This window comes from Fusarium solani, assembly GCF_023522795.1.
Source record: "Fusarium solani strain SB1 chromosome Unknown bctg00000004, whole genome shotgun sequence".
Taxonomy (NCBI): Eukaryota; Fungi; Ascomycota; class Sordariomycetes; order Hypocreales; family Nectriaceae; genus Fusarium; species Fusarium solani.
In genome coordinates, this window is record NW_027072152.1 from 693267 (window position 1) to 706135 (window position 12869).

The window sequence follows — 12869 nt, forward strand, 5'->3', positions numbered from 1 at the left end:
AAAGGCATGGTGTTGTCTCTTCCACCAACTCGGCTGAATAAACTGACTGATCACAAACTTCACCAACCCAAGACTAAAACACGTCTCTAACAAAGGTACCGTATTTTTTTTTTAAAGGCTCCTGCTCTATCTGCAAAGACACGTCCAACTCGTTGGCTCTATCGTCTAATCCAATCACACGGCCAGTTCTTTTTTGGTTATTTTACTTGTTTATGCCTTGTAGCCGGCCTCGAACAGGCTGTCCCGCAGGGCATTGAGCGCCTTGTCAATGTCATTTCGGTTGGGGTCCAGCTGTCACACACAGATTAGCATTCTGGATGGGCGTCTAAACGTGACGAGAAAACTTACAGCGCTAACACCCATGTGGCCGAATCGAATGTACTTGGAGGCGATGGCCTTGTGAATGCCGCCAGCAAAGACGACACCCTTGCCGGCCAGCTTGGGCAGCACGTCGGGGGCGCCAACACCCTCGGGCAGGTAGATGGCGGTCATGGCGTGAGCCTGGTCCTCGGGCTTGGTAGCCACGACCTTGAGGCCGAGGTCTGCAACGGCCTTCTTGACCTTGTCCGACACCTCGATGTGTCCCTGGAATCGCTCGGCGAGAGGCTTGGCGAGGATTTGAGTAAGGGCAGTGTGAAGGGCGTGGATGAGCTGAGGAGAGGGAGTGGCGAAGTATGAGGGCTTCTTGGCCTCATAGTTTCTCATGACTGCAGCACGTTAGCAGATGTTGCCTTGCTTATAACAAGCTGGGTTACTGACTAGGAGTCCAGTTCTTGAACGACGCAAAGTAGGCGGGGATAGGAGTCTTGCGGTTCTCAAGAGCAGCGGCGACAGCACGACCGCTGAAGAAAGAGATAGACAGACCAGCGGGAACACCAATGGCCTTCTGGCTGGCAGTAACGACACCATCCAGACCCCACTCGTCGAAAGCAATCTCCTCACAGGCAACACTGCAGACACCGTCGACAATGACCAGAGTCTCGGGGGAGACACGGTGGACAGTGGCGGCCAGGTTCTTGAGCTCGCTGAGAACACCAGTCGAGGTGTCGACGTGGGTGACGGTGACGATCTTGTACTTCTTCTCGGACAGGGCCTTCTCGATCTCGGGGAGCTGAGGTCGGCCACCAACCTCGCCGTCGAGCTTGGTGACGTTGGCGCCGTAGGCCCTCAAGCAGTCGGCGAAGCCATCGCCAAAGTATCCGGTGCTGAGGACGAGGGCGTCCTCACCAGCCTCGACCAGGTTGGCGGCGACGAGATCCCAGCCCAGAGTGCCGGAGCCGGAGATGACGTAGGGTTGAGCGGCGGGGTCGGTCGATTGGAAGAGCTTGCGGGTCATGGAGAGGGTCTCGCCGAAGGTGTTGACGAAGCCGGGGCCGACATGGCTCTCGCTGCGGACGTCAGTATCATTGGGATTTATAGCAGGGCCTAGTGTATCTCACCTGTAGTGGCTCATGGACTGGAGGACGGCATCGTCAAACTCGATGGGCCCAGGGATGAGCAGAGTGGCATGAGGAGGTTGAGAAGACATTGTGGCTGTGGATGTGGAAAGGCGACGATTCTGAGTAGAAGACGACGGCAGAGATTGAGCGGCAGAGGCGACGTTATATGAAGAAGGACTCGATAGATGGCGAGAGACGAGAGAGATCCTCCCGGCCGACGATGCGGCGGCGGCCGAATACGTCTTGAAGCCCGCCGAGGAGGGGCTCTCGGCGGACAGCTCCGGGCTGCGGGGCACCTTCCCCTCCATTACTGACGCCGATCTGAACAGGAGCGACCGACTGGCTGCTGCGCCAGCTCCTCCCCCCACTGACAACCGCTGCACCCACGCCAGCTTGACTGGCGGTACCGGAAGAAACCTGGGTGTGGCTCCCCCCTCTTGCAAAAAGGCTCACTGAGAGAGAGCCTTTCAGGGGCACAACGCAACAGTACCTACGGAAGAAGGCCGAAGGTTTTGCTGGCTGGTGACAGCTGGATCGGTCGCCTTCCGAATCCGGGGTACAGAGACCGGGGTGTGGTTTCTTTTCGGGGGTGTTTCGGTGCCGGATTGTCAAGCTTCACCTTCGGACCTTTGAAGAGAGGGAAGCTGATGATGGATTGAAGTGATTCAAATTGTCTCGGGGAGAGGGGATTTTCAGGAGAAAGGACACCCGGGCTGCCGCTGCTGTTTACACTCTAGCCCCGGAAGACCCTGTCCCTATCCCCCGTGTCCCGTCCCCTCTTTTTCCTTTTTACAGCGAGAGAGAGTCAGTTGCTACAGCGCCGGTTTACGCTGGGCTCCGCCGAACATGGGCTCGGGGGTGTCTCGGCATCTTGAACCGATGGGATGTTCTTGAAATAAGAAGCCTCCCGATATGACGGGCATTTAACCCGAGGAGTCTTTTCTCTTTGAATATGTCATCATTTTCTTGTCATGAATATCGTTACAAAAACAAAACGCAGTGATATAGTTACACCGCCCTCGTCGAATCCTTGACGCCCTGGTTGCCCTGAAAACGAGATGCCGAGATGAGGACATCCACCAATAAACCCAAATTGTCTCAATCAGAGATTGGACTTTCGATGCCCTTATAAAACTGGAACAGCTTGCCCGCGCCGTCCTTCCACTGCACGTCGTTCTGCAAATGATGTCCCGCGCCATCGACGAGGGACACCCTCACGCCCTCGCGCTTCTCGCCAGCCGCCGCACGATAGAACTCGGCCGTCTCCTCCGTCACCTTGGGTGTCATGAGCTTGTCCTGTGTTCCGGCCATGACGAGCACCTTTTCGCCGCTGGAGCCGTCGTTGCGGATCTGGCGCAGGATGCTCGAGGCCTTGGCAAAGGGCTGCATCATGCTAAACGGCCAGAGGTAGCTCTCGTAGCGGTTCATGCGGCGCTGGAAGGGGATCACGGACGAGAGGGGAATCTGTCGCCGAAGAATGCGCGCTGGGTGAGCTTCGGGTGGGAGAGAGGTGAGTTGGAGTGCCAGCCGTGGAAGATCAGGCGGATCGTGAACCACGGGTCCAATTTCCACCAGTTCACGTACACGCCCATTCTACAATGGTTTGTCAGCTGCTGGCGGGATTATCAGTGATTTCTTTACTTACGATCCATAAGCTGGTACAGCGCCCAGCAAAGCGAGGGCCTTGACTTTGACGAGTCCATCACCGAGGATGCCTTGGCTCAAACCGCCACCGCTCGAGTGGCCGGCCAGGATGACCTCACTCTCCTCGTGAACTTGAACCCACTCAATCGCTGCGACGAGGTCTTCAGCTAGAGCGCTGCGCGGTGTCGCAAAGACCATTTGCAGGTAGGATGGATGCCACGACTCTCCGTGGCCTCGCAGCGAGACGGCATAGCACTGGATTCCGCACGCGGCGAAATACTGCAGATACTCAGTCCATACCCAGGCACCGCCCATTCCACCGTGGCAGAAGACAATCGGAGGACCTCTGCCCTCTTGGACGATGGATGGCGTGTTGGAGAGGAGCTCGAGGCGGCCCTCAGGCGTGTCTACCCATAATCGCTCGAGGCCCTCGGGTACAGGCGCGGGAGGGCCTGTAGGCCGCCTGAAGTGAAGCCACTGATAGCTGAGGTGAAAATTGAACATTGACGGCGAGTTGTGACAGGTGAGATGCTAGAATTGATGCCGAATTGACTTTGGGTTGAGCGGTGTGTGAGGATGGCGCGACAATCGGAGCCCTGGTCTCCCCTCACTTTATATACAGAACTCTCGAAAGCTACAGCTCAAGTTTTCGAATGCGGAATAGGCTAGTAAAACGGGAACGATAAGCCTGCACTCCGCAAAAAAGTTTCTTGGGCGGTCACACAAAACCAACAGCTCAGCCTTCAAACCTCAGCCGCTCTTGTTTCGTATCGATCCCGTAGTTCCCCGGAGCACAAGCCACATTGCAGACCGTCTTATGCCGGGAGAAGTAGGGAGGCTGCGCTGAGGACTCACATGTCACAAGGTGATTGACGGAGAGTCCGCTGCAAGCCATAAGCGCTTTTCTTGTCGTGATTCTTCGGTAAGATGGAAACAAGAAGTCTTGTGAGCTCACAGCTGAATGCGTATTTTCTGACTCACTTTGTTCTGCCTCTGAAGACTCCCAAAAATAGTATTCAGACGTTGAAGGGCTGAACCAAATGTAACGTGTGGTTTACAACTCTTGAAAAGCCACTGGCTTGAGTCTCTGTCGCGACAACTCCCAGCCTAACGCGATCTGGAAGAATAAACGAATTAATCTCCGCCAGGGATCGAAGCCAATGACTTCTCGAAGGGATCCCCCATCGTGGGGTTCAAAGAGTTCTATTGAGGCTCCCTCGGGATCCGTTCCCTATCAATCAGTGATTTGACCCCGCTCATCGGGACGCCTGCCGTGCAATCACCATAGAACTAACCAAAGACGGTCGGAAGAAAGATGGCAACTTTCTTGATTATACAACCGTTCTACATTAATAAGAACTTCATTTCTTTCCCTGAAATCTGCTGAGGGCAATGTCAATGCCAGTTAGCAGCCCTTCTGGCAAAGTCAGGAAGCGCTCACCGAAGGCGTGGGTCATCTCGTCCAGCTCCACCTTGCCATCGCTAACAGCGACAGTTGCATAAGATGCCGCGACCAAAAGATCAAATGCTCTGGCTCTCAGCCCTGTCAGCAGTGCGATAAGAGAAGTTTGACCTGCCGGTTTGATGAGGAATCGCGAAAGGTGGTGGTTTCAAGAAGGTGAGCATGACTCCTTACTTAACTGGCGTTTCTCATCATTCCAGTTACATCACCAACCTCCAGCAGAGGTTGTCCCAGCTTGAACATAACGCAGCCCAACCAATTCCTCCCAACGTATCTCCTGAGCAGCTGAGAAGTCCTGATATGAGTGCGTACTATCCCTGCAAATTGTCAGGATACTCACATTGACACCTGCAAGTTGATGAGAGCTTGGCTACATCCACAGGCACCAACCGAAGCCCGGAACACCCATTGAAAGACTTGACTTCGACGCCATCTTGCGGGCCAATAGAGCCACCAAGGATTCAGAATGATGCCGAAGCCAAGGCCCCTCTCATCAACCCATTAGCATTCCACACATACGACTGGGTACCGGGTCCCAAGGGTCAGATAGGTGAGCTCCAGGCCATGTTACCAGTCTGGCAGACTTGAAGTTAACCTAGTGTCCAGTCTTCATGGGGACATCATCCAATTGGTCATTTGGTAGACGAGTCCTCACAATGACACATGAACGCCTCACAGGAACTCCACTGCCCATCCAGAACCTTCATTTTGGTGGACTAGACGGCAAAGTCTATGATCTCAAATGGGACGGTAACAGGAGAGCCTCTCCTAACGACACGCTTGACCCATCGATTCTCCCAGGACAAGATTTTGCCCTCTATCTCATTAATTCAGTCAAGTTCCATTGCGGGTGGCTCTTCAACCTTTTCGGGGAGGAGCGCTTCATGGAACACTTTCGACTCTTCCACGAACGCCCAACAGAGTATCCTCGTGTTGCGCCGCTTTGGTATGTGCACTACCTTCTCATCCTGGCCTTTGGGAAGGCGTTTGTTGTTCAGTCGACAAAATCGAGGCGGCCACCAGGAGGGGAACTATTTGTGCAGGCCATGAAACTCATGCCGGATTTCACCTTTTTCGAAGTCGACCCCGTGGAGCAGATGCAGGTTCTGTGCTGCGCTGCGCTGTATCTGCAATGCGTAGACTATCTCACGCAAGCCTATCGCCTTGTAAGTTGCTCAAATACATGACAAATTTTGGTTTTGTACTAACGAGTCCAAGGTCTGTTCCGCTCTCCGGCATAGCCTGGAACATGGCATGCACACAGAGATGCAATCTCATTCCCTTGACGACAACTACGTGCAGAGATGCCGCACTATATGGTGGACTGTCTACATCCTCGAGCGCCAGATGGTTTCTCAAATGGGGCTTCCTATCGGAATATCAGACGAGACTATCAGCACACGTTTTCCTACCTTTCCAGGACAACCTGAAAAGTTGGAGGCGTTGAAAATTCAAGTTAGCTTTTGCCGGGTTCTCGCAAAGATAGACCAAAGTATGTATTGAAATACTGGGAAGTGACGCGTTTACTAACGCAGAATAGCTGTCTATGGGCTTGAGGGGAAGCTTGACAGTCGCTATCTGGGTGCCACGCAATCGGTTCTCCGAAGCATCGCCACTGTGACAGAGCAGTTGAACAGATCTTTCGAGATTCATGCAAACGACGGAATGGCTGGGGTTTCTCGGACGTCGGCACATCTACATTTGCTTCAACATCAAGTACGTGTGTTCCTTTTGATTCAATTATTGTCTGCCCGACTAATAGTAACAAGTGCATCATCCTTACCACGAGACCTCTTCTGTATACCTTTCTTCTCTCGAGACTTGGGCATCTGGAAGTTGCCTTGATGCATTGGCTTCAGTCAGAAAGCGTCAAGGGCCTAGTGCAAATGTGCACTGAGTCTGCCCAGCAGATTCTTAGAATACTTGCAAGCCTCTCGGATCAGGGGCTGCTGGGTTAGTTGATATTGAGTTGGCGATTGATTAACAAGAAGCAGCCAGACTAACTTCTCGCAGAGACATTTCTACGTTTTGATCTTGACGCAACCTTTACTGCCACAATTGTCTTGTTGATGGCCGCTGCCATTGACTCATCCCTTCTCCAAGACCACACCCCATGGTCACAACGGGCCTACGCCATCTTCGACGAGATGAGCCGCCGCGGAAACCTCGTGGCAGAAATGCTAGCCTCAGAACTCAAACAGCTAGAAGGTTTACTAAGCAAATTTCTCGTAAAGGATCACGAATCGAGGCTAGTCCCCTCAACCAACGACCGCAATACGCCACGACAGGGCCACGTCGATGAGATGGACACTTCGGCAGTGAACATTGCCGGGTATTCGGACTCGTTCAACCTCGAAACGGCTGAGGATCTAGGTTTGGGCTTGAATTATGAGCTCAGTGCGGAGCAGCTCATGAACGTGGCGGATTCCTTGGATATCGATAGCCTGACATGGCCATGGCCGGATGAGACCTTACCCGGTAATGGGAGCCCTGAAGCTGCTTGAGAGATGGTTCGTATATTTTGGGCCAAAGCCCGAATAACGGCATACCTGGTTACTAGATACTGGATTTCTGGGGTAAAGATCTTGTGACTATCAAGCTTGATACTTTGATATTCTGGAGACCAGCGCCTATGTTCTACTCCCAGATAATTATCCTTTTCTCCTTGATTTGATAACCAATGGTAACTTATGACCAGTCACTCATTTTTATTAAATCTTATGCACAATAGATCATGGTTAATATGCAGTTGAATACTGAAGCCTTTATGTAGAAGGTGGATGAGGTGCCCAACCCAATAGCCAATGACCTCAACTTCCATGAGCCCATTAACACCAACCCTTCAGTACCAAAAAAGGTAAGAGAGAACAAGATCCATGCGGGGTCTTGGGGAGGGTTCCCCACGGGGTATATATTTAGCATACAGCCACTTGGCCTCGGGAGACTACGCCGAGACTGCATTAGATGAACCATGCCCACTCAGGGACTACACGTCAGGGGTGGTTACGTGAGATACTAGTAAGTTACCCCGGACATTCACATGCTTCCAGGCGAAGTGCTATGCTAGAAATTTCTCTGAGCTAGTGTTTGAGAGGCTACAGATGGGGGTACCCTTGAAGGGTTGTCACTCAGGGGCAGGCAAACAACCGGCACATCGGAGATCCTCTTTTTGACTAAGAGCGACACAATTCACGCTGAAAGCTCATCATACAATATGCCATTGCATCATTGACTCATATATTTCTCAACAGATAAGGTCTTTCATAATAGCAAGGGGTATATAGGATGCTCCCATCAACTAGGTAACACTAGTCATCTGGGTAGTTCTACTATGTCTAGCAATTACCACAGCTGCACATAGGTCAGGAAACGCCTCCACTTAGGCATCCTGTAGTACTCGTCCAGCTGGGCAATCTCCTCGGCGCTCAGGGGTCGTCGACCAGTCTGGCAATCAGCAGTGGCAGGGTCTCTCCAGGGGGTTCGGTAGATGATCTTGTATCCGAGAGTGAAGCCAAAGATGACCAAGACTCCGATCATGTACTGGAAGAAGTTCTCAGCCGTGAATCCTGCGCCGCCCTATCATTGATCGTTAGCTACAAGATTTCCTGTTGTTTGGTGGCCTGCCGTTTGTCGAGGCTTGGATGATCAGAGGAACTTACAACTGGTTCGATACCCGAATAGATACAGCAGACCAGCAAGAGGAGGGAAATCAGCATCAACCAGCCTGGTCCCAGAGGCCAGGCGTTTGACTTCCAAGCATATACCTCAGAGAAAAGCTTGTCATTCTGGGCCTTGAGGGCACAATGGAAGCGCCAGTTGGTAAAGGAGATGATGATCCAGTTGGTGAAGAAGGACGCGCTCGTAATAGAGATGAGCCAGTTCAGGACCTTGAGACCACCAGCTGTGACAGTGTGAGCGGATGAGGGGATATCATGAATAAAAAAGCTTACCAGAGAGCTGAATATAGCCTAGGATTACGGCAATGACGCAAGTGATGACCAAAGCGAGTCTAGGTCGACCCTTGTCATCCACATGAGCGAGGCGCGGCGAGACAAGTCCCTGGTGAGCCATGGACCTCAGAACTCGCGAAGCAATATAGACGGATTCGGCAGCGATGGCAAGGACACCGCACATCATTCCAGCGTTGAGAAGCGAGGAGATGAAGGGGATTCCAGAGTCTTGGACAGCGACGACAAAGGGAGAGGCAGCAACACCGCTACCACCGAGGAGTCGCTCATCATTGGAGGGCACCAGGATGGTGATGAAGACGACACTAAGCATGTAGATAAAGTTGACTCGGAAGGGGACGAGCTTGGTGGCGTGGGCCATGGAGAAGCGAGGGCTTTCGGCTTCACCTCCCATGATTCCGATAAAGACTTGGTCGCCGACGGCCCAGGTAGCGAGGAGAGCGCAGTTTGCGAATCCCTGGAATTATTAGTTTCTGTGCAAAGTTTTCTCTAGGGGGGATAACTTACTGAAAAGCCGTTCAAAAATGCAGGTAGGTCGGTCCATGTCTCGCCGTGATGGACGGTTCCCTTGGGTCCAGCGCCGCAGACCAGAGCCAGAGAAAGAGTGATGATGATGAGGAAGAGAAAGATCTTGATGAGTGATGTGACGTATTCGAACCAAGCAAAGACCTTGTTCGGGAGGAGGAAGATGACGAGGCAGGCGACGAGGAAGATGCTGACTAGAAAGGGGTTAGTTGAGCTCTTGAGTGAAGTTGTGGGTGACCGACTTGTTGCTGCGAGAGGAAAAGATCCTTCAGCCCAATACTGAACCAAGATGTTGAAGAAACCAGCTTCGGCGGACACAATGGCAGTCCATCCTATCTCGTCGTTAGAATGATATCAGATAGTTCACGGCTCCAATAACGTACCAAGCCACTCAGCGAAACCAGCCCCGAAAGCCAAGGCCGGGTCAACCCAGCGATCGGCATAGTCGATGTAGTTACCAGAAACGGGGAAAGCAATGGTCATTTCGGACAGTGACTGAAGGACAGCCCAGACACAGCTGCAGACCATGGCGTAGGCGATGACCATGTTTCCAGGGCCGCCAGTTGCCAGGGCTTTACCGGTAGCGATGAAGACTCCAGAGCCGATATTGGAACCCAGGGCAATGACCTTGATGATTTTGTTAGTGTTTGAGCTGAAAGCAAGATCAGGAGATTTCTTACATGGACTTGGCGAGGTGAAAAGGAGCGGTGGAATTGGCCGTGCTGATTCTCCATCTCAGCCTCAGCGATACTGCCGACGGGGTGAAGAGTTCCGTCATCTTTGGAAGTCCTAAGCTTCTCCGGAGGACCGGATGAGACGTCTACGTCGTGGAGTCCCATTGTGAACAAGTTGTAGGGGAGTGATCAAGAGTAAAAGATGGAGATGATGATCCACCGACGATCTTTGGAGCCGCGATGGGAACCTTTATATATCTGTGCCTATCTCTCGCGAAAGCACGGACCAGGCCACAGTGGCAAGGCTAACTATGAGGAACTGAACCGAATCCCTGGAAAATCCGGGGAAATGGTGGTGTCGTCAATGAGTCGTGATTGGGCTCTACGGGCAGGTATCCGTGTTTGTACAAGGTCTTAAGGCTATCTCTGTTTGTCAATCTGGCAGGTGTTTCCTTGAGAAGATTAGCCCTTTGTAGGGCGAGGGAAAGAAACGACGACTCATGGCGCGCAGAGATTAGCTCCTGGTGTTGGCTTATCTTTTCTGTCTGGCCCCCCTGGACGTACCCCGGATTCTTTACCCCAGGTTTCTGCCAGGCTAGTTTGGGTCTAGCTCTTGGAACCATGCGACTCGAGACTCGTGCTAGGTTATCGGACAACTGCGAATCACCGAGCAAGGACTCCCATGTGATGGGTGGTTGAGTTTAACGCTACGGCAGAGGATCCGGAGATGCAACGTCCGCAGTTCGATACGAGGGATATGGCATGTTGTGCCGATATTTGTACCGTGATTATCATGCTTTCTACTTGAATCAAAGGCCTATCGGATGCCACGCGTCTTTTTTGTCTGAGGTAGGGTTCGAGATAACGGTCAAACTGACGTTGAAGTTGACCGTGTTATCGAGACGGAATCACACCGAGGAGATAAGGTGGGGAGATAATGCGACAGACTAGTCCTCTTTTGCACCGCGGTAACTTGTAGAGGCAAATAGCGGGGCAGATACTGGCATGAATTTCCTGTTAAAGAAAACGGCAATGCATTGACCGAACTCCCCCGCATCTTCTATCACCGGCCCATTCTGCCGGTCTTGATAAACCGGCACAATAGGCCGTGCTAATCTGGACCAGTCTAGACGCTAAGGGAGCGTCGATCAGGAAGGAGTCCGCGGAGGGGACGTGGTGATTGGGATTGAGGCCGTGGGGGAGACACATGTTGGAGTATCACGGTTGCTCTTGGAGGCATCATGCGGACCGTGTGAGGCTTTGAGGAGTTGGAGAGGCACTCGGATACAACAGCCGGTAAGTATGGGAAGGCTGTTACTTAAGTCACTGTGAGTCGATGCTGTAGATGTGAGTATCAAAGCAAGCATTTTGAGTTCATCACCTCGTCATTCTAATTTCAGTTCTTGTCTCACAACCACCACAATGCCTTCTTACGTGGAAAACAACACCCTAGACGCCATCATCGTCGGCGCAGGCTTTGGCGGCTGCTACCTCCTCAAGAACATGCGCAAGCAGGGGTTCAAAGTCCGGGTCCTGGAGGAGGGCCTCGGCGTCGGCGGCGTGTGGTGGCACAACCGGTACCCCGGCGCCCGATCCGACACCCCCGTGCCCCTGTACGAGTTCTCGGACGCGGACATCTGGAACAGCTGGGAGTGGTCCGAGGAGTACCCCGGCCAGCCAGAGATCAAGCGGTACTTTGAGTTTGTGGATCGCCAGTGGGACCTCAGCAGGGACATTACCTTTGGTGTCAAGGTTACTGATGCGTCTTTTGATCCTGAGAAGGATGAGTGGACTGTCAGGACAAACACTGGGCTCTCTCTATCTGCTCGCTTCTTCCTCCCTGCCATGGGCTTCGCCTCCAAGATCTTCACACCGCGCTTGAAGGGCCTCGAGAACTTCCAGGGTTTCACATGTCACACGGCCAAATGGCCTGAAGAGCCAGTGGATTTCAAGGGCAAGCGTGTTGGCGTCATTGGCACAGGGGCCACGGGTGTCCAGGTCATCCAGGAGCTCGGCCCCAAGGTCAAGGAGCTGGTTGTATTTCAAAGATCGCCCAACTGCGCGCTACCAATGCGGCAAAAACCCTGGGGGAACCAGGACAAGACCGCCTACCCCAGCTTGTACAAGCAGATGAAGACGACGTCTGGAGGCTTCCTCTTTGACAAGGTCCAGCGGAGAGCCATGGATGATACCCCTGAGCAGCGTGCCGCTCTCTATGAGGAGCTGTGGCAGCAGGGAGGCTTTGCAGTTACACTCGGCAGTTATGAGGATCTCATGACGGACCTGGAGTCTAGCCAGGCGATCTATGAGTTTTGGCGGGACAAGGTCCGGCAGAGGATCTTGAAAAAAGACCCTGAACTTGTCGAGCACTTGGCCCCCACAAAGCCTCCGTTCCCCTTTGGCACAAAACGCCCTTCCCTGGAGCAAAAGTTTTACGAGGTTTTCAACCAAGATAATGTCAAGTTGGTTGGACTCAAGAAGAATCCCATCGATGAGGTTCTTCCCCACGGTGTCAGGCTCGCCGATGGGACCGTTCTCGAACTCGACGCCCTGATCCTCGCCACTGGCTTCGACGCCGTCACGGGGAGCTTCTCCAGAGTCAACATCAAGGGCCTCAAGAACAAGGTCCTCAACCAAGAATGGGGCACCGGCTCCCGAACCTATCTCGGCCTAGCAACATCAGGCTTCCCCAACATGCTCTACATGTACGGCCCGCAGAGCCCCGCAGCCTTCGCCGTAGGCCCCGTCATCTCAGAGATCCAGTGCGACTGGATCATCCGCACGCTCTGCTACATGCGGCAGCACCGGTTCTCAAGAATTGAGCCCAGACCTGCGGCTGAAAAGGACTGGGCCCGCGTGACTAATGAAGAGTGCAGCAAGACTCTGCTGCACTTGAACGAGACGACGTGGTACATGGGCGGGAACGTGCCGGGCAAGACGCGGGAGGCGTTGAATTACATGGGAGGACTGCCGGCGTATCAAAAGGCTCTGGACGAGTGTCATACGAATGGATTTTCGAGCTTCCATTTGCAGTAAATTGATAGACTTAAAGAATGCAAGCATCTTATCAAGCTGAATCGTCTTGTTATCATTTATACGAGACTCGGAAGTGCTCCCGATGCTCGATCTCACCACCAAACAAGGCTGATTCGAGCAA

The 12869-nt window shown here is 52.9% G+C and overlaps 5 protein-coding genes across 5 annotated transcripts; 2 read left to right on the forward strand and 3 right to left on the reverse strand.

The window, feature by feature from the left end:
* Positions 1-210: 210 nt before the first annotated feature.
* Positions 211-1747, reverse strand: MRS44_007295 (uncharacterized protein; the record flags this gene model as incomplete). The annotated part of the gene is made up of 4 exons (XM_046282251.2): positions 211-291; positions 349-707; positions 760-1388; positions 1440-1747. 4 exons carry the CDS (start codon positions 1745-1747, stop codon positions 211-213), a joined length of 1377 nt encoding a protein of 458 aa, XP_046129172.2.
* Positions 1748-2537: 790 nt separating this feature from the next.
* On the reverse strand, positions 2538-3587 carry MRS44_007296 (uncharacterized protein; the record flags this gene model as incomplete). The annotated part of the gene is made up of 3 exons (XM_065620476.1): positions 2538-2832; positions 2889-3032; positions 3085-3587. 3 exons carry the CDS (start codon positions 3585-3587, stop codon positions 2538-2540), a joined length of 942 nt encoding a protein of 313 aa, XP_065476548.1.
* A 1120-nt stretch (positions 3588-4707) lies between these two features.
* MRS44_007297 (uncharacterized protein) lies at positions 4708-7049 on the forward strand (the record flags this gene model as incomplete). The annotated part of the gene is made up of 7 exons (XM_046282394.2): positions 4708-4849; positions 4901-5095; positions 5152-5711; positions 5764-6037; positions 6086-6261; positions 6315-6498; positions 6559-7049. The coding sequence occupies 7 exons, from the start codon at positions 4708-4710 to the stop codon at positions 7047-7049; spliced, it is 2022 nt and encodes a 673-aa protein (XP_046129170.2).
* Positions 7050-7887: 838 nt separating this feature from the next.
* MRS44_007298 (uncharacterized protein) lies at positions 7888-9877 on the reverse strand (the record flags this gene model as incomplete). Its single annotated transcript, XM_065620477.1, has 7 exons — positions 7888-8121; positions 8205-8446; positions 8496-8970; positions 9021-9232; positions 9281-9370; positions 9422-9665; positions 9719-9877. The coding sequence occupies 7 exons, from the start codon at positions 9875-9877 to the stop codon at positions 7888-7890; spliced, it is 1656 nt and encodes a 551-aa protein (XP_065476549.1).
* Positions 9878-11134: 1257 nt separating this feature from the next.
* Positions 11135-12748, forward strand: MRS44_007299 (uncharacterized protein; the record flags this gene model as incomplete). The annotated part of the gene is made up of 1 exon (XM_046280175.2): positions 11135-12748. The coding sequence occupies one exon, from the start codon at positions 11135-11137 to the stop codon at positions 12746-12748; it is 1614 nt and encodes a 537-aa protein (XP_046129168.2).
* Between the last annotated feature and the right edge of the window lie 121 nt (positions 12749-12869).